The sequence below is a fragment of the Leucopleurus acutus genome (assembly GCF_964270905.1).
Source record: "Leucopleurus acutus genome assembly, chromosome: 9".
NCBI classification, from domain to species: domain Eukaryota; kingdom Metazoa; phylum Chordata; class Mammalia; order Artiodactyla; family Delphinidae; genus Leucopleurus; species Leucopleurus acutus.
In genome coordinates this window covers 53,397,849-53,417,566 of record NC_139144.1, presented here as the reverse complement: position 1 = coordinate 53,417,566, position 19,718 = coordinate 53,397,849, and the positions used below count along the sequence as shown (strand labels likewise).

Below are 19,718 nucleotides of genomic sequence, written 5' to 3'. Positions count from 1 at the left end.
AGTATTTTAAAATTTGTTTTGGTCAAATGAAAATAATTTCTCTAATTTAAAATTAAAACTAATATCTACTAACTTAATTTCCTCCTTTTCCAATCTGTGACTGTCAACCCTCTGTGTCCTCCTAACCTCCTTCCTCAGCTTGCATGGAGGAATTTGGCCCCTAAGATTTTGGCTTCCCCATTGGATCATCAGTATGGAACACAGTCAGTATGGAACTCAAACAAGAAAGACAGTGTATGAAAATTAGAGTTACCATGGCAATATAAAATAAACAAAATGTTTATTTTATATTATTTATCTCTAATTAGTATATTTTTAAAATTATACAGTGTTTAATTTTTAGGAATTTATGTAGTGAGTGTTGATAAATGAGTATTCCTATTTATTTCTTTTTACCATCATATTAATTTTAATCACTTCTCTTATGTAGAAATATTTTCAAATTATCCTAGTCCGGGGGTGTTTGGGGCTTGAACAAAACCTCAGAAAAAGTTATAGAAATAAAACCCTTTACTTACTTCCTACTAATAACTAAATTATTTAGAGTTTTATTTTTAATCTCCTTGCTTATGTAACCAGAGAACTTGATCTAGGTGTAAAAATAGAACTGTCTTTTTCACTTGACAAATACTGAAGGAAGACCGCTCCATTTATTATTTTGTCTTAAAATAGTTATGTCACGTGCCTGTGAAAACAGATATCCTTTAACCAGCTTGTCAGTGAATCTCCCATAGTGTGAAGTTGAGAGAGAAACTGTCTTAAGTCAGAGGACCTTTAACATGAAATTTTCTTATTTTGTCTCCATGTATTAAATATATAGTTCGCCACTGTAGTACCTTTGTTGAATTAAGCTGTTAGGACAAGAGAGTTGTTTAGTTATTCAAAAGGTTAATCAGTTCACCTTCTGAGTCACCGTTTATGGAAGTATATTTCTTGACACATGAAGATGTTTGTGTTGAGGAAAAATGAAAGCTTATGAAAACACTTTGTCCAGGATAATCCAATTTTTGTTTTTAAAATGTCTGTACTTATGAGAGAGGAAGAGGAGGGAAAATGTCTAGAAGGCTAGGCATTAAAGTGTTAACCGTGATTATCTGTGAGTACTAAGGTATTTTGGTGGGTGGTTAGGAGCATTTTTTAAAATTTTTAAAATAAGAATGTATTACCTATAAAAAACGAGAGATGCACTATTAATTCCATTTGGTTGAAAATAGGTTCCTTCTCCTGGCTGAAATGAGTGTGGTATATGTAACTTGAGAAGTTTCTGTCTCTGGAGCAGATAAAATAATCAACTGCTTGGGGTATATTACCTCTGGTGTTAGCAGATAATGAAATTGTACTATAGACCTTTTTAAAAACAGGTCTCTGCCTGTTTTTGTAATTTAACCATGTAGGTCATCACCATTAAGTTACAGAAATACAAGCATATTTTTTTCTGGTGGAATTTTTGAATTTATTTTAAAATATATTATTTAACATAAAAGAAGATTAAATGTAAAATATATAAGAGTAACCATCAATGGTATTACCAGCTCAATAACTTGCATGTGCTTAGGTACTGCCACACTTTTTAAAACTGAAATTTTGCATCTCCCTAAAATTTTCTTCTAATTTGCAAACTCTACTGGCTTAAAATTTTAGTTATTTGATTTCTTTCAGGTCAGTAAAATGCTGCACATTTTCAAAAAATATTATAGTTCACTGATGAAAATTTTTCAGAAGAAAACAAAATTTATAATTATAAAAGAAATACAAAAAGCACTTCATTGTAAGTGCTATTGCATATTATTGAAATAGGATCATATGAAGTTTTATTTTTTAAGTCAAATATTTTGTAGTGTATTTTTTTGTGGAACATAAGTGTTTGCTTTAAAAAGATTAAATATTTTAATAAATGTTTCCTTATCTATACAGGTATACACTCCAGAAAGCTAATAGCAGACTTCTGAAGATCCTCTTAGACGTTGTAAAGACAACAGCAGCTGTTGAAGAAACAATTGGTCGCCATGTCCTTGGTATTCTAGATAGATCAAGTAAAGGCCAGTCATTGACCAGCCTGATTTGGAGGTCAGAAGCAGAGTCACCAATAAAGTCGTGTGTCCATGAGGAACACACAGGAGGTAAAAGTTCTATATGCTGTTGAAACTCTTGTCATTATCTTCAGTAAATCTTGCTGAGTTCAGGGCACTTTACTAGTGTTGAAAATACAGAAGAGAGAATATTAAAGTATTTTCCAGTAAAAAGACCTCCAAACACAAAGACGCTAGAGCCACTCTTCTTAAGACACCGTTATTGTTTAGCATTTGCAAATGGGTGTCTTAGAGTTGTCATTACATATACTCAGGGTTATTACTCTGCTGCGTAAACCAAAGGCTGTTTAATTTCCCCACCAATAAAAGAAAAATTCCATATCACCACTCAGGTCTCTTACCAATATCTGTGAGGTATAACCAACATTCTGAAACCACTCTCTAAAGGGAAGAGTTTTTGTCAGATGGAGAAAGATAGGATCTGGACGCTTGGACCAGAAGATCAAGGCCTTCCTTCACTACCATTCCATACCCAAGAACTTCTCCCCAGTTGGAAGCCAGTCATCTAAAAATAAAAATGCCAGTTTATGCAATTTTTGAGAACATTCTGTTTGTTAAGTTTCATGTGGAGCAAGGAGAAGAAATTATCCCACTTAGAGAAAGTTTACTTAATTACAGGTTGGCCAGTAATATGTTTCTAAGTGCAGAGAAAAGCTTGATTTGGAATTTTAAGTAAAATTGATTTTAAAAACTTAGTTGAATTCAAAGATAATTTTAAAAACTGCTTTTAGTAAAGTAAGAGCCGAAATAATACTGTAACTTTAAACTTTTTTTTTTTTTTTATTTTTTTTTTTGTAACTTTAAACTTTTAAACTCACTCTTTTCAAACTTCGTAGAAGTATTTTTTTTTAATTAACTTCACTCTTGGTTAAGTTCTCAGTTGAGGGCTATGTGTTTTCTGCATATGAATCTTGATGTATAGAAAAGAATTAAGTAATATTTTCTTGATCTCATTGTAAAAGTATTTATCAAGTTATGTTTTTTTAAAAACAATTATCTCATAAACTAGTTTCACTTAACCATTTGGGAAAGAGGGCATTTTGCTGTGCTGCAGGTAAGACCTACACCATATTCAAAAGACACTCTGAGGAATGTTCTATACATTACAAGAATATTTTGTGCTTTTTTGTTAGCAGTTCTCCTAGACACTTCTCCAAGTGGTTGCTGAAGTATTCGGCAAACAACATATCTTTTTTTTTTTTAAATAAATTTATTTACTTGTTTATTTATGGCTGTGTTGGGTCTTCATTGCTGTGCGCAGGCTTTCTCTAGTTGTAGAGAGTGGGGGCTACTCTTCATTGCAGTGTACGGGCTTCTCATTGTGGTGACTTCTCTTGTTGCAGAGCATGGGCTCTAGGCATGCAGGCTTCAGCAGTTGTGGCACACGGGCTCAGTAGTTGTGGCTCGCGGGCTCTTGAGTGCAGGTTCAGTAGTTGTGGCGCAAGGGCTTAGTTGTTCCGCGGCATGTGGGATCTTCCTGAACCAGGGCTCGAACCCGTGTCCCCTGCATTGGCAGGCGGATTCTTTTGTTTGTTTGTTTTTTGCGGTACACGGGCCTCTCACTGTTGTGGCCTCTCCCGCTGCGGAGCACAGGCTCTGGACGTGCAGGCTCAGCGGCCATGGCTCACGGGCCCAGCCGCTCTGCGGCATGTGGGATCTTCCCGGACCGAGGCACGAACCCGTGTCCCCTGCATCGGCAGGTGGACTCTCAACCACTGTGCCACCAGGGAAGCCCCAAACAGCGTATCTTAAAAGACAGCAAACTCACTTTCAGAACAGTGTTCCCATAGTTATAAAAAGGAATAAATTGGTAATTTGTTGTTGTTGTTGTGTTACTTTTATTTTACTTATTTATTTTTATTGGAGTATAGTTGCTTTATAATGTGTTAGTTTCTACTATACAGCAAAGTGAATCAGCTATACCTATATCCCCTCTTTTTGGGATTTCCTTCCCATTTAGGTCACCACAGAGCATTGAGTAGAGTTCCTGTGCTGTACAGTAGGTTCTCATTAGTTATCTGTTTTATACATAGTATCAATAGTGTATATATGTCAATCCCACTCTCCCAATTCATCCCCCCCCTGCCCCCCACTCTTGGTATCCATGCATTTGTTCTCTACGTCTGTGTCTCTGTTTTTCTGCTTTGTAAATAAGATTGTCTATACCAAGTTTTTCAGATTCCACATATATGCATTAATATATGATAGTCTTTCTCACTTCACTCTGTATGACAGACTCTAGGTCCATCCGCGTCTCTACAAATGACCCAATTTCGTTCCTTTTTATGGCTGTGTAATAAATATTCCGTTGTATATATGTACCACATCTTCTTTTTCCATTCCTCTGGTGATGGACATTTAGGTTGTTTCCATGTCCTGGCTATTGTAAATAGTGCTCCTGTGAACATTGGGGTGTATGTGTCTTTTTGAGTTATGGTTTTCTCTGGTATATGCGCAGTAGTGGGATTGGTGGGTCACATGGTAGTTCTATTTTTAGTTTTTTTAAGGAACTTCCATACTGTTTCTCCAAAATGGCTGTATCAATTTACATTTCCACCAACAGTGCAAGAGGTTTCCCTTATCTTCACACCCTCTCTAGCTTTTATTGTTTGTAGATTTTGTGATGATGGCCATTCTGACTGGTATGAGGTGATAACCTCATTGTAGTTTTGATTTGCATTTCTCTAATAATTAGTGATGGTGAGCATCTTTTCATGTGTTTGTTAGCCATCTGTATGTCTTCTTTGGAGAAATGTCTATTTAGGTCTTCTGCGCATATTTTGATTGGGTTGTTTGTTTTTTTGATACCAAGCTGCATGAGCTGCTTGTATATTTTGGAGATTAATCCTTTGTTAGTTGCTTCGTTTGCAAATATTTTCTCCCATTCTGAGGGTTGTCTTTTCATCTGGTTTATAGTTTCCTTTGCTATGCAAAAGCTTTTAAGTTTCATATGGTCCCATTTGTTTATTTTTGTTTTTATTTTCATTATTCTAGGAGGTGGGTCAAAAACGATCTTGCTATGATTATGTGATTATGTTTAATTTATGTCAAAGAGTGTTTCGCCTGTTTTTCCTCTACGAGTCTTATAGTATCTGGCCTTACATTTAGGTCTTTAATGCATTTTGAGTTTATTTTTGTGTATGGTGTTAGGGAGTGTTCTAATTTCATTCTTTTACATGTAGCATAGAGGATTATGTTATATTCCTTTTCTGTGAGAAGGCAGACTTGGAAGGACATCTGATCTACTAGCCTACTTTCTTATGCATGGTTATGCATCTAAGTCTCCCAGTATAGATTAAATATGTCTATGTCCTATTTTAAGATATCCAATAATAGTTTTTCAATTATAAGTAATTTAATCAGTTCAGTTATACAGTTGTATTGAACAATGTCTTTTTGCTCTCTGCTTTACACCAATTCTCAGTCCAGTGAAGGAGGCACTGAAATTCCGATTCAAGGCAAAATAAAACCATGGTACTTAATGTTTTACTTAATACCACTTTATGTATTTGAATCAATTAAGCCTTTTGAAATAAATATTTAATTATTTAACTGTTAATAGATACTGAAAGAATAATGTTAAGATACAAAAGGAAAATTAAATCCTCTGCTAAGAAATATAGTACGAAGACTAGTAAAGCAGAGTTAAGAATTTTGCTGGTGTTATGTGTAATTTCCATTTAATTAGTTTTTATATTTTTGTGTTTGGCAGTGATGTGCTAGTCTTAGTAACAAAATTAGGAAGATCACTAGTATCATTTGGGGGCACTTAGATTCACTTTGCATCTTGAAGGAAATATTGAATTAATAGAATTTATAATTTAAAACTGAAGAAGATAATGTCTTTAAAATACTGACACCATGTTCCATACATAAGAATTTTTCTGATGTTTCTTCAGATTTTTAATGAAAGTATTATTGTAAAAACTAAAATGAACTTTTGAAATATTTCTTTTATGTCTTATTTAATATAACAAAAAGCTCAGTTTTAATCTGATTATGAAGGAACTCTTGCTTTTCAATTTTTATATATCACCTTTTGTTGTGAGCAGTAGCACTTGTAATCTGTTTGCAGCCCTCAAGTCTGAACTTGTTTAGAGTTTAAACATGTGTAGACTTGTTAACTCTCTAAAAAAATAAATAATTGACTTGCTAATGTTTGCTTCCTCGTAAGAGCAACCTAGTTTATGAAATTGAAGGGAAATTTTGAGCCAATGTGAAATCGCTTGAACTTGAGTGAATATTAGACTAGTTCATAAAAATGAGTTCCCCTAGGATGTGTTGAAAGAAGAGGTCCTTTAGGTCTACACTCTGATGTTTCAGTAATAAAATACATGTACCTCCCCCTTAGAAGACCAGGGACTAAATCTTACTTGCTGCAGATTTTTTTGGAGCAGTGTGTTGTTACAGCAAGAATACTGGATTAGTATGAGGAGATCCTTGTTTTAGCTCACTGTGACCTTGAGCAAGTCTCTTAGCCTCCTGGGGCCTCACTTCAGTTTACTCATCTGTTAAGTGTAAGAGTCACACAAGAGGGCTTCCCTGGTGGCGCAGTGGTTGGGAGTCCGCCTGCCGATGCAGGGGACACGGGTTCGTGCCCCGGTCAGGGAGGATCCCACATGCCGCGGAGCGGCTGGGCCTGTGAGCCATGGCCGCTGGGCCTGGGCGTCCGGAGCCTGTGCTCTGCGGCGGGAGAGGCCACAGCAGTGAGAGGCCCGTGTACCGCAAAAAAAAAAAAAAAAAAAAAAAGAGTCACACAAGAGTCTGGTTTCCATTTGGAACGCCAGAGATCTTCAGGCCACTGGGGCAGGGGAATGCTCTATCCTGTCACCCGCCCTGCTTAAACTGAGAAGCTTGTTGCTATCTGTATGGAATGAACATGGTAAAATCCATAAAAAAAGTGACTGAAGACCTTTTGAATAACCATCATCTACCATGTTTAATACCATGTTTAAGACACAGATGTGAGTGGTTGGCCAATCTGAAATCATGATTCTGTTCACCAAACTGGTCATTCTGAGATTTCTATTGGCATTTTATGAAATTGCCCTGCCAATTTATCTTTTTCTTGCCAAAGACTAGTTATAATAAATACAGTACAAGTTTGATGTTGTTCTCATTCCTTTATTTCACTGGAATAAACAAAGTTCTGTATCTTCATTGGAACATATTTGATTATTTTTATTCGTTTGTTTATATCTTCAAAATGTTATCAGTAAAATACATTAAGCTGGTTTACATCTTCATATTTTCTAGGTACTTTAATGTCTATTTTTTTATTAGCCATTTAAAAAATTAACATTCAGTGGCTTTTTTTTTTTTTTCTGCGGTACGCGGGCCTCTCACTGCTGTGGCCTCTCCCGTTGTGGAGCACAGGCTCCGGACGCGCAGGCTCAGCGGCCATGGCTCACGGGCCCAGCCTCCCCGTGGCATGTGGGATCTTCCCGGACCGGGGCACGAACCCGTGTCCCCTGCATCAGCAGGCGGACTCTCAACCACTGCGTCACCAGGGAAGCCCTTCAGTGGCTTTTTATAAGCCATTTTGTTTTATATATCCTTTGTATTTTGTGTTTGAGATTTGCTCCCATGCAATATATAGTATCTTCAGGTTTTTTCCTCACCATGGATTCCTTCTCTGTACCCTAAAACATGCTGATACCTTCATAATTTTGAAAAAAATTGTTTTTTCTCAGCTTTGCTGCCCCCTTAAGGTAAACCGCAACAAACTCTATGTGAGATTAGACCAGCTCTTGCTTCCACCAGCTTTGGTTTCTGTTTCTATAGTACCAAAGCTGTTCTAAGGACAGCAGTGACCTTCTGATTGTCACATCCAGTAGCATCTTCTCAGTCCTTGTCCCGTTTGACTTTCTAGACAAATAACATTATTGAAGTCTCTCTCTTTCTGAAACATCCTCTTCTTGTTTCCTGGAACATCTCTTTCCTGTCTTTCTCTAACTTTTTTTTTTACACAGGTTCTTCTGTTGGCTTATGCTCCACCGTTGTTTGTCCTCTTCTCACTAAATATTGCTCCTAAGGCAAATGTGTCTACTTCCAGGGTTCAACTCTCACCTTTCTACGGTGACTCCTAAGTCTCTACAGACCCATATTTCCAGAAGTTGACTTCTCTCCTCCACATAGCCCATTAACACTTCAGACTAATCATTTTTCATGCTTACTCTGTATACTTTCTCCTAATTTTTTAGTATTTCTCTTAATGACTCTTCTGTCCTCTAAGAATCATCTAAGCTGGAAACCCAGAGTCATCTTTTACTACTTTTCTTTCTCTCTTGTCTTATACATTCAGTCTTTTCCAACCTGTGACCAGCCCCCGTCCGCCTTTAACATTTCTTATCTGGGCAATTGAAATAGTATTCTAACCAGACTCTTCTCCTTCTCCAACCCTTCCTCTGCATTGCTGCAGTTTGCTTCCTGATTCACACATTTGATATTATCTTCCTGCTCAAAAAACGATTTACTTCCCCATTATTTATAACAAAAAAAACCCAGGTTCCTGAAAAATTTAAGACCATTCCCAACTTGGATCCAGCCTACTTTCTAGCGACCTTTTTTCTGCTCTCTCCCCTACCTCATCCTTGCTTCGCCACATACTTGCACACCACAAAGCTGCCTTGATTGCCCATCATATCAGACTATCATCTTTCCTCAGATTTGTCAGATTCTCTGTATCCATTAAAAGGAAGTGTCCCTAGAATGCATTTAATTCCTTAGATAAAGGTGCTATATTACATAGGTATTTTTAGTTTTTTTAACACTAGTTGTAAACTAATATTTCTTGCTTCCATAACTTCATCAAAAATATCATTTAGGGCTTCCCTGGTGGCGCAGTGGTTGAGAGTCCACCTGCTGAGGCAGGGGACATGGGTTTGTGCCCCGGTCCGGGAAGATCCCACATGCCGCAGAGCAGCTGGGCCCATGAGCCATGGCTGCTGAGCCTGCGCTTCCGGAGCCTGTGCTCCGCAACGGGAGAGGCCACAACAGTAAGAGGCCAGCGTACCGCAAAAAAAAAAAAAAAAAATCATTTGTTTTCTAGACCACATTAATTTTATTTACTGGCTTTGTAATAAACATTGTACTATATCTGAACTCATTTTGAATTCTAAGATCATTTTGAACTCATGAATATTTATAAACTGTTAATCCCTATTATCAAGACATTCAGTTTTGAATATGTAGAATAATGTAAGTAAATACAGTCTAGTTGTTGTTTTTCAGTTTTGAAAATAAAAATGCAAAATGAAATTGTATCTGCTGCTACACTAAGAATTAGACAAAACTATGTAGTAGCAAACATTTAAAGTCATTTTCTCTAGGGACTTCCCTGGTGGTCCAGTGGTTGACTTTGCCTTCCAATGCAGGGGATGTGGGTTCGATCCCTGTTGGGGAGCTAAGATCCCACATGCCTTACTGGCCAAAAAACCAAAACATAAAACAGAAGCAATATTGTAACAAATTCAATAAAGACCTTAAAAAAGAAAAAAGGTCCACACAATGTCATTTTCTAGAATGCAGTTTTGGATTCTTCAGCCAGTGACTTACACAGAGGAGGTGCTTAGTGAATGTTGAATTGTGCTGGGACTTCCCTGGTGGCACAGTGGTTAAGAATCCACCTGCCAATGCAGGGTACACAGGTTCGAGCCATGGTCCGGGAAGATCCCACATGCTGCAGAGCAGCTAAGCCCATGCGCCACAACTACTGAAGCCCAGGAGCCTAGAGCCCTTGCTCCACAACAAGAGAAACCACCGCAGTGAGAAGCCCACGTATTGCAACAAAGAGTAGCCCCCGCTCGCTGCAGCTAGAGAAAGCCCGTGCGCAGCAACAGAGGCCCAAGGCAGCCAAAAATAAATAAATAAAATGTTGAATTGTGCTGAGTTCAGATTTGTATCTGAAACCACATCTGATATCATTACTACATGAGATTGAGAGACTTCCATATGACACCAGCTACTTTAGCAAGACTTTTTAATAAATAGCTCTTATTCTCCTGGGTGATTGTATCATACTGAATGTTTATTCCATGTACTTTGGAAATTACAATTTCTTGTGACTTTAATTTGTTGAATTTGTACAGTTACTGATAAGAAATATGTACTACTTGTAGTAAAAGAATAGGTGATTCCTCTTCAGGAAATTTCATTGTTCGATTGTAGCATGCTGCCCACAGATAAGTACTGTATCCCCTGGCAGTGATAAATAACATATGCTTTTATTTCAGTTTAGAGAAAACACTTCTAAAGCTTTATCTTCTGCCCATGTAAACTCAGTTTTCTTTACATAAGAAAAAAAGACTAGTGTGGAAACACAAGTCCATAGTTAAAATTAGAAATGCTTATTAGTCTAACCTTTTCCCAGGATAGCTATTACAAAAGTAGCAAGTTGCAAAAAGATTTTAGTCCTTTTTACTATCTAGCCGAGCAGGTGATGCTGCCCAGTATAGTGCTTAGAAATCAAAGGGTCTGCTCCATGCAAAGTCAAGCACTTCTGTCGTTCCATACACCTGGAATATCCCATTGCACAACGTTTTCTTTTCATGTTGTTGTTTAGATATTTGTTTTTCATTACACCATGTGTAATGTCCTTGCGGATAGGAACCAAGTCTTGCCACCTATGTGTCTCCATTACTTAGTAAACCCTACGCGATGAGCATTTAGTAAATATCCGTTGAAAGGTGTTTTAAATTTTTTATTAAAGAAAAAATACTAATTATCCCAAATATTAATTTCTGCCAAGCGCTATTAGCTAGCATGGCATTATTCTTCCCCTTCTTATACCTGGTAGGTTATCAAATAATATTACATTCTGTATTTGCCTATTTTATTTGTTTTGTTGCAGTGTTAACTAAGATAGCTTATAGTTCCAATGATTTCAAGTTTTAATTTGATTTTATTTTGTAACCTTTTTTTTTACTATAATTATTATAATTGATTTATACCTTTAAAATAGTGTTATTCTGGTTACAGATGAATCTAAACCCTCTTATTCTGGAAGTGATATACCAAGGAGTGACAGTAGCATGTGGTCCAAAGTAACTGAGGAAGGAACGGAGCTATCACAGCAGCTCATGAGAAGTGGCTTTACTGGAAATGAAATAGACCCTGAAAATGAAGAACTTATGCTGAACATTAGCTCTCGACTACAAGCGGCAGTTGAAAAACTCCTAGAAGCCATAAGTGAAACTAGTAGTCAGGTAACCTCCTTACGTTGCTAATATATACTGAGTTGGAAATGAGTTTTCTTTTAAGCCAGGGAACGAGGACTAAATGTTTTCTCTTTACTGTCTCACAGAAATCTAGTTTGGTTCCTCTTTAATAATTGGTTGTCTTTGTGACAACCAATTGCTGATAGAGTCTTTAAATTCTGAAATTCAATGTTTTAATTTTAAGATTTTTCTAGACTCTTACACATTACTTTTTTTGATACCAAAAGCGATTTTAACTTTACCATTGTATGAAATATTCCATTATAATATATATTATTTATTTGAAGGAATGGTATAAGGAATCTCTAAAGCAAACCGTGTGCTCAAGTATGTCATAGCAGTACTATGAAATATAACAGATCAAGCCTACCATTCCTTCCTGTGATTTTTACATTCTTTTCACAAATATGATTAGAATACCTCACTTTACTACCTTGGTAGGAAACTAGAGTGAGGGACGGTTTCTACATTGAAGTATTGTTTTCATAGAACTTTTGAGAGTATATACCATTGTATTTATACCTTAACTTGCAACTTTCTCTGTCTATAAAATTTTTATACCCTGTATAGTAATTGTCTCTTAAGTACTCTATGCAGAGTTTTTAAAATTGTTTGCTGTTTTAAAATGAAGTAATTTCACTTATTTTAAAAATACTTAATTTAACTGTAGAATCACAACTCTCATGTTAATCAAATGAGTGCTTTATTGTCCTAAGCTACAGGGCCAGTATTATTAACATTTTTTCACTGGTATCTTTATTCAGAGTCTTCTAGATCCCATGTGCATTTTAAACAAAAGTTGAAAAGTTGAAAGAGTATCTTTGATCTCTTGCTATTTCTGATGTCTGGCCTCCATTGATGCTACTTTTTTTTCTTTAAGAAATTATTCTGTTTCTGCAGTAGCAATGACTATTGGATGCTACTCTCCTTAGTAAACTGAGCCAATTCTGGCATTTTCAACTGTTGCTTTTCAGCACTTTTAATGCTTGAATATGCATCATAATTATTCCTTTTATCCTGTGAAAGTCATACAGCTGATTCTATACTGAATTTCCACATGATCTTGCTTTTATTTTCTTTTTTGCTTATTTCAGCCACATTGGTATTTAATTTCTGTTTTTATCTTTTATACCATGAAAACAGCTGTTAATACTTTTCCTTTTTTGACCACTATTAAATACTTTTGACCTGGATCTTGAGCTCTGTTAATACTGTTGCTACTACCTGATACTCATTGTAATTTATTGACAATCTAGTTAATGCAATATATTTGTCATTTGACACGGAAAAAGGGTATACAAATCAGAAGCGATCAGTGGTTGGACTTGTTCCTACAGGCTACTGAAGAGAAACTTTCCCCATAATCCATTAACACTGTCAGCAGACAAGTGCAGGAGATACACCTGAAACAGTCAGTCTTCCAGGCTAAGATTACAGCTTATCAGATCTGCTTCTGTGTCCAGGTAGTGAGGTACAGTAGGAGCCTGATGGTTCTCCATTTGTTAAATACTAAAGTGGCAATGTGTTATGTAGATTTTACTCTATTGTTTCAGTTTAAATATCACTGAATAGATCACAGAAATTTTGCCCAGAGCAGTAAGTAGTTCTCAAAGTGTGGTCTCTAAAGCAGCAACATAAGCACCACTAAAGACTTGTTCTGAATGTAAATTCTCAGTCTCCACCCCAGACCTACCAAATGATGGGGCCCCAAAACCTGCGTTTTAACAAGTCCTTTAGGTGATACTGATACAGACTAAAGTTTGAGAACCACTGACCTAGAAATTATTATTATAATATTCACATTATTCTAGCGGAATTTTGAAGTGTTCTACTAATATCTGTTATATAAAAGGTTGAAGTAGTTGTTGACACTTGATATAAAAATCATTTTTCTTAGATGAATTATATTTTTGAGGCAGTGGGAATAGGAGCTCTGTAAGATTTTCTTTAAACTTAGTTCAGTTACTATTCTTCCATGGAGAGATGTTTAAAGACATTGACTTCTTCAGAATATTCTCATTAATAACTAAAATTATTTTGAACATGATGAATATTTTTAACAGTCAGATAGATGCAAAATAATGTGTGGTCCTCTTTGTGAAATGACTAGTATTCCATTTTCTTTTTAATGAGTCATTATTTGGTTCTTCTTCATAATGGAATATTTCCCTTTTATCTTGATTCTTTTTCGCTTGTCATAAAAAAAATCTAAAACAGAACTGACACTGCTATATCTTTTTGCTTGCAGTGAAAGAGAAATTCAGGTAAATAACTCTGCATAGGATACCCTGAGAGTAGAAAAGAGAGCAGTATCTGACAGTTTAGGGAAAGGTAGGAACAAGTAAAGCTTATAGGAGGACTTGATGCTTTGAGATGAGTCACTCATTCATCAAATTTATTGAACACCTGGTATGTAACAATTGCTCTTCTAGATACTGGAGGTACAGCACTGAACAAAATGTACAAAGTCCCTACTCTCACAGAGGTTACAATATAATGGTGGGGACTGATAATAAATAAACATAGTATGCCGGATGGTTGATACCTACTGTGAAGGAAAATAAAATAGGGGAGGTAGAGCATTATGGGGGAAGAGGACATTTTACGTAGGAAAATTAAGGAAGACCTCTCTGATAATGTGATGGTCAAGCATCTACCTTAAGGAAGTATGGGAGACAGCCACATAGGTAAGTTGGGGAAGAATGTTTCAGGCAAAGGAATAGTGAGTACGAGGCCCTGAGGTGGTCATCGAGGTGGTCACGTGCTAGTTCTTTGTGTGGTTGACAAAGAGCCCAGTGTAGCTGGAGCAAGAAGAGTGGGCACAGTGTGGGAGACAAGGTCATAGTGATACCTGGGAACCAGATCACATGGAACTTGGAATTTAATTCTTAAAGAGATGTAGTCATTGGGTACAGTTTTTTAACTTGTCATTTTGAAGTAATTACAGACTTACAGAAAAGTTGCAAAACTAGCACCGAGAGTTCCCATGTACTCTTCACTCAGCTTTCCCTAATGTTCACATCTTTTTTTTTTTTTTTTTTTTTTTTTGCGGTATGCGGGCCTCTCACTGTCGTGGCCTCTCCCGTTGCGGAGCACAGGCTCCAGACGGGCAGGTTCAGCGGCCACGGCTCACGGGCCCAGCCGCTCCACGGCATATGGGATCTTTCCAGACCAGGGCACGAACCCATGTCCCCTGCATCAGCAGGCGGACTCTCAACCACTGCGCCACCAGGGAAGCCCCATGTTCACATCTTTTGTAACCACACTATAGTTATCAAAACTTAGAAATTAAAAGTGGTACAGTACTATAAACTACAGACTGGATTTTACCAGTTTTCCCACTAATGTCCTTTTTCTGTTCTAGGATCTATTCCAGGATCGCACATTGCATTTAGTTGTCATGTCTTCTTCATCTTCTCCAGACTCTGTTAGTTCCTGAGTCTTTCTTTGCCTTTCATGACCTTGACACTTGAAAAGGACTGGCCAGTTATTTTGTAAAATATCCCTCGGTGTGATTTTGTCTATTTTCTCATGATTACATGAAGCTTATTCATTTTTGACAAGAATACCATTGAAGTTATGTGCCCTTCTCTGTGTGTCAAATCGAAAGGCACATGTCTTATTACAGGTGCTGTTAATCTCGATTACTTGTGGTGTCAGCTGGGTTTCTCCACTGTTTGATACTATGCACATTTCCTGTTTCTCTTTAAACTTCCATCCACTAATCTTAGCATCCATTGGTAGATCTTGCCTGCACAGTTACTACTGTGGTGTTCCAATGGTGATTTTCTATCATCATTCATTCATCATTCCTTCATTTATTGATTGGAATTATTCTGTAAGAGCTGTTTCTTTTTTCTATTATTTATTTACTTATTTTTATTTTTTGCTGTGCACGGGCTTTCTCTTTTTGTGGCAAGTGGGGGCTCCTCTTCGTTGCAGTGTGTGGGCTTCTCATTGCAGTGGCTTCTCTTGTTGCAGAGCACAGGCTCTAGGCACGCAGGCTCTAGAGCGCAGGCTCAGTAGTTGTGGCACACGGGCTTAGTTGCTCTACGACATGTGACATCTTCCCGGACCAGGGATTGAACCCGTGTCCCCTGCGTTGGCAGGCGGAGTCTTAACCACTGCACCACCAGGGAAGTCCCAAGAGCTGTTTCTTCACTCACATTTATTTACTTAACTAATCGAGTTTCATATGAACTCATAGCTATTAATTTTTTTCAGTGGTTTATAATCCAATACTACAGTAGTTTGTTTTGTTCCAGCTTTGTCAGTAAGAACTCTTTCAGGTTGGCACTTGTGCACTTTCAAAGTGCTTACTCTTTTGAGCATTTGCACTATCAGAGACTCCAGGCCCATCTTGTATTTTCCCTGCCCCAGCCCTAGAATCAACTACTTCTCCAAGGAATTCAAGTTCCCTTTATTGGAGAAAGATACTTAGAAACCAAGACCTGGGTGCTATATGTGCTTATTGTTAACTAAGGTGTTATGGTCCTCTCAGCAGACAGTTTGAAAATATATGTAGTATATTAACCCTTGCATATATATTTATTTCTGTATCTATCTGCATATATAATAGAAATATAATTTCATATCGATACCTCCAATCCCCATCCAGTACCACAGCATTCTTTCTCCCCTTTCCCCTTTCCTTTGTAACTTTATTCTCCAAAGGCGAAAAACCAGGCTCTCACAATCTACAGCAGTTTTATTCATTTGTTAACCATTTATACCCATAAAGTAATTTCATACCCATATATACCCATAAAGTAATTTTACAGTTGCTAACCTATATCCGTGTGAAAAACAAATTTACTAACTAGAGTACAGTATTTATGTACAGTAGTTTTGGGTCTTTAGCCGTACAGTATACAATCAAAATACTGTTTTTCAAAGTATCCTAGGTTAACTCTTTTCTCCCCACACCTTTAGTGTGGTTTTGTTATTCACTTTTAATACAATAAGAATTATTTATTATAGTTTTTATTCCATTTTGGGTTCCCCCACACTTTGGTTAATTTTTTAAAAATTTATGTACGGTAAATTTCATTTGTGCGTAGACAGTTCTTTTGGTTGTGACAGATGCATAGAGTTATGTGTCTACCACCACAAACATAATGCAGAACATTTCCATCACCCCAAAATTCCCTGGTGCTGCTCTGTTCTTTTATAGTCAGCCCCTCCTCTACCTCCTGCCCTTGAAAATTACTAGCTGCTTTCTGTCCCTATAGTTTTGTCTTTTCCAGAGTGTCATTAATGAAATCATACATTATGCATTATTTTGGGTCTGGTTTCATTGTCTTAACAAAATACTTACAAGATTCATCTATGTGTGTTAAGTATTTGTTTCTTTTTAGAGCTGAGGAGTATTCCATTGAATGGATGCACCCGTTTGTTTATCCAAAGGACATACAAATTGTTTCCAGCTCCGGGTCATTAGAGATTTTTCAGCAACTGATCTAACTTACATTTACCAAAAGGATCACTTTGACCACCTTGTTAAATATAGACTGGGGGGATGGAGGGGTGCAGGACAGAAGCAAAGAAACCAGTTGGAGAACTTGCCCAGGCTTATAAGTTAGGTGTAAGTTAGAATTTGAATCCAGGCAGTCTGGCTTCAGGGTCCATGCTCTCAACTGCCACTTTTTCTGCCCTTTGAAAATGAAAGGAGTGAATCATTCTGTCAGTTACTGCTGACAGGTCATGTTATAGCCTGAGGAGTAGATTTTAAAATCTGGGAGGTGTGTGTATGGGGATTGTCATTGGTTACTTTACACGAGCAGTTTCAGTGAAGTAATGGAGGTGAAAGCATAATTCAAGAGGAAATGAGAGGGAAAATGAGTCTTTTAAGTAAAGACTTACAAGACAAGTAGAAACTAAGTGGGTGGGTCAAGAAGAAAATTTGTGGCAAATGGCATAGCATGTTGGTGTAAACCAGCATGATGTGTTTGAGGATACTGGATAGTTTTGTGTTATAAACATCCAGGGTGGAATGTGGGGAACAGAGGGTAGAAGGATAGCAGTGGTTAGCACATAGTCCCTTGAGGGCTTAGTTAAGGAGTTTTAACTTTATGCTGAAAAGTATGGGGAGTCATTGAAATATTTTTCGTAGAAAATAATAATATCAAATTTGTGTTTTAGAGAGAATTCCTCTGGCAGCAGTGGGGTGAATATATGGGCAGGAAAATAGTGAGGAGAGATGCTGAATATGCAGAAACAGGAGACTCTTAAAATATTCCAGTGAAAAGGGATAGAAATCAAGTTAGCGCAAGAGGGAAGTGATTTTAAAACTTGTAGAAGTTGAATTTGATAGAAGTTGGTGTGACATTGAATGTAGGGGATAAGGAAGGGGAGAGGAAACCACACGTGAATCCTTGACCAACTAAGTTGTTGGTGTATTTCCCTTACTGAGTTGGGGGATGCAAAAGAAGTGAATAATGAGTTCAGTTTTAGGTAATCTGAGTTTGAAATGCGTAGAGGGAGAAGATATTCCCTAGAGTCTAGAGTTTGGGAAACTAGATTGGAAGTTGTCATCATTTTAAAGATGTTTGAAACCATGGTTTTCGAGAGTGTACAGAGCTAATTTTTTGTCCTGGTAGAGTGCTGAGATTTAAAAGAGAATAAAGGTAGATACGTCTACAAAAGATACTGAGAGTGAGAGAGGAAAATCAAGAGAATATCAAGAGAATCAATATCAAGTGTCATAAAAGCCAGATGAGGAGTGATTTTCCATAAGTGTCAGATACCATGGAAAGGTAACAGATGCTGAGGATTTAGTGTCCCTTGGATATTTTAGTATAGGTGTCATCAATGACCTTGATGAGAACAGTTTCATGGAGTTGATAGAGGAAAAATTCAAAATTCAGACATTTACAGAAATAGAGTTGAAGAAATAGAGATAGCAATTTCATGATACCTGGCCGTGAAGAAAACAGGAGACCATTAGCTTGAAAGGGGGAGAATGCTTTTTTTTAAGATTCAAGTGTTTATATTGAGTAGCAATGGAAAAGTTGAAGATGCACATCAGAGGCGATGGGCTTTGTGGAGCCAGATCCTTGGGGTAGTTGAGGGTGGAATCTGGAACACAAGTGAAAGGTGTGGCCTTTGGATCAGAGAGACTCTGCCTCCTTTAAGATTGGTGAGAGAAATTATTGCCAGTGATTGTGGACTTTTGTTTGGGGTTGGGGAGGAGTTTCATTGAAAAGGCCCTGTAGTCTAAGTAAATACTGTCAAATAATCAAGGTTCTTTCCCTTTTTTTTTTTTTTTTTTTTACTGGTTTGGTTTTATATGTTATATAATTTTAGTGGGAAATCATGATTAAGTCTTGTACTTAGTTTTAAGTTTAGGGGCTGCTTTAGGTTGCATAGATGCATCTTGCTTTAATAAAAGAATTAGTAAGCGTTTTCTTTACTAAGTATCAGGGTATCTGCTTTTATAGCCTGGTTTCATAATATCTTTTATGAGTATTTTACTTTATGTATTTGATTTCATAAGTGATTTGCCCAATGGCATGTCCAAATCCATATAATAATGTATTTACTGTGATGGATTTTACTTCTCTTTTGCTGAGACAGGCTGCTATAAATATTGAATATATTCAGGCTTGTATTCAACCTATTGCAGTTTCTTATTGGTTGGGATGGCTTTTGTTGGAATAGGAGTAAAATTGCTGTAAGTCTAGTCTCAAGCCCTTAGAAAGTTAATCTCTTTAACATGATCTTTATTTAGTAGGGTCTTTGTGGTTCTGCAGAGAAGTTTTATCTTTGAGAGTATGGTTTTAGATTCCTTTTCTTTCTTTTTCTTTCTTTTTGGCTGCTTTACGGTGTGTGGGCTTTTCTCGAGTGGGGGGAGGCTACACTTCGTTGTGGTGCGCGGGCTCATTGCAGTGGCTCCTCTTGTTGCGGAGCACGAGCTCTAGGTGCGTGGGCTTCAGTAGTTGTGGCACACAGCCTCAGTAGTTGTGGCTCGCGGGCTCTAGAGTGCAGGCTCAGTAGTTGTGGCGCATGGGCTTAGTTGCTCTGTGGCACGTGGGATCTTCCTGGACCAGGGATCGAACCCACGTCCCCTGCGTTGGCAGGCGGATTCTTAACCACTGTGCCACCAGGGAAGTCCCTGTTTCAGATTCTTGATTCTTGGGTCAGGTAGAAATAGGAATCAGTCTGTTATGTGGAAGTAGTGTTTTAGCAATTAAAGTTTTCCAGAATCCTGAGTTACTGTTTACAGCCATAGGAGATTATTTACCAAGAGATTCTTTCAGGCGTTAGAAGAAAACAGTGAATGAGGAATTTACTCCCAAAGAAATGATTTTTATTATAGGCAACTCTCATGAATTTATTAATAATCATTTTTTAGAATGATGGAACTTAAGGTACTTTTCTATATTTTCTCCAAAAAGGAGCCTTTTTATGA

General features: G+C 37.3%; 1 protein-coding gene across 9 annotated transcripts in view; it reads left to right on the top strand.

Moving 5' to 3' along the window:
* AKAP9 (A-kinase anchoring protein 9) overlaps positions 1 to 19,718 on the top strand; it is a gene marked incomplete at its 3' end in the record, with an annotated part of 146,319 nt that overhangs the window by 79,092 nt on the left and 47,509 nt on the right. For all 9 annotated transcript variants that reach the window (XM_082846665.1, XM_082846662.1, XM_082846660.1 and 6 more), the window contains 2 exons: positions 1,915 to 2,120; positions 11,070 to 11,296. In XM_082846665.1, coding sequence (XP_082702791.1) covers positions 1,915 to 2,120; positions 11,070 to 11,296 — 433 coding nt within the window. The remainder of the gene's footprint in view (positions 1 to 1,914; positions 2,121 to 11,069; positions 11,297 to 19,718) is intronic.